Genomic DNA, 1,089 nt, shown 5'->3' with positions numbered 1-1,089 from the left:
AGTGCATGGGACCCCCCCGTGAACAGGGGACAGGCTGGGACGTCAGGGGCTGTCACTGTCATCGGGGTCCCCTCCCCAAGCTTCTCATGGGGCCAGGCCAGGCAAAGGCTTCCCGTGGGGGGAAACGGGGGACAGGGGAAAGCTTCCCCCCCCCCCCCCAGTCCTGCGATGGGGTTATTCTGGGTGGGGGGACCTACATCCAGGCTGAGCTTGGGGGTGGATTTGGGGTCACCTCCCAGCCAGGACCAGGCAGGAACACATTGTGGGCCACGGGGGCAAGATGTCCCCACGCAGGTGAGATGTCCCCATTGAGGTATCCCCATGGAGGTGAAGTGTCCCCATGAGGTGTCCCCAAGGAGATATTCCTAAGGAGATAGGTGTCCCCACAGAGACGAGGTATTCCCATGGAGATGAGGTAACCCCATGGAGGTGTCCCCATGGAGGTATTCCCATGGAGATGAGGTGTCCCCACAGAGATGAGGTATTCCCATGGAGATGAGGTGTCCCCATGGAGGTGTTCCCACAGAGGCGTCCCCACGGAGGTGTCCCCACGGAGGTGAAGTGTCCCCATGAGGTGTCCCCATGGAGATGATGTGTCCCCAAGCGCATCCCACCCCCCAGCCACCGCCAGCATCCCTGTTACCTGTGGCCTCCACCATCCCCTCGAGGATGACGACGATCTCGAAATCGTCCTTCTCCAGCTGGTGCCGCGAGACGTCCCAGAAGGGGCTGCGCTCGTCGATCTCGTGGCTGATGATGAGGGGCGAGACGAGGAAGAGGCGGTCGTCGCCGGTCTCGAAGCCCACGCTCAGGTCGGTCTGGTCCAGGGGGATGAACTCGCCCTCCTGCGTCTGCTTGGACTTGATGAGCTTGGCGCGGATGGAGGCCTCCACGATGTGTGAGTCCCGCAGGTCACCCACGCGAAACATCAGGCAGAGGCGGTCGTCCCGCAAGGAGACCACGGCGTGGGAGGAGAAGACCAAGGTCTCGGCTCGTTTGTTGGGCTGGGAGATCTTCACGAACATGCAGCCCACCATGAAGGCGTTGACCATGGAGCCCAGGATGGCCTGGAGCAGCAGGAGCACAATG

General features: G+C 62.3%; 1 protein-coding gene across 1 annotated transcript in view; it reads right to left on the bottom strand.

Moving 5' to 3' along the window:
- Window positions 1-643: 643 nt before the first annotated feature.
- The window catches only part of LOC104081388 (G protein-activated inward rectifier potassium channel 3-like), a gene marked incomplete at both ends in the record, with an annotated part of 858 nt that continues 412 nt past the window's right edge, over window positions 644-1,089 (bottom strand). The window contains one exon of the mRNA XM_009584125.1: window positions 644-1,088. Within this exon, the coding sequence (XP_009582420.1) occupies window positions 644-1,088 (445 nt within the window). The remainder of the gene's footprint in view (window position 1,089) is intronic.

Source organism: Fulmarus glacialis, unplaced genomic scaffold (genome assembly GCF_000690835.1).
Source record: "Fulmarus glacialis isolate BGI_N327 unplaced genomic scaffold, ASM69083v1 scaffold26750, whole genome shotgun sequence".
NCBI lineage: Eukaryota > Metazoa > Chordata > Aves > Procellariiformes > Procellariidae > Fulmarus > Fulmarus glacialis.
This window is presented reverse-complemented; position numbering and strand designations above follow the sequence as displayed.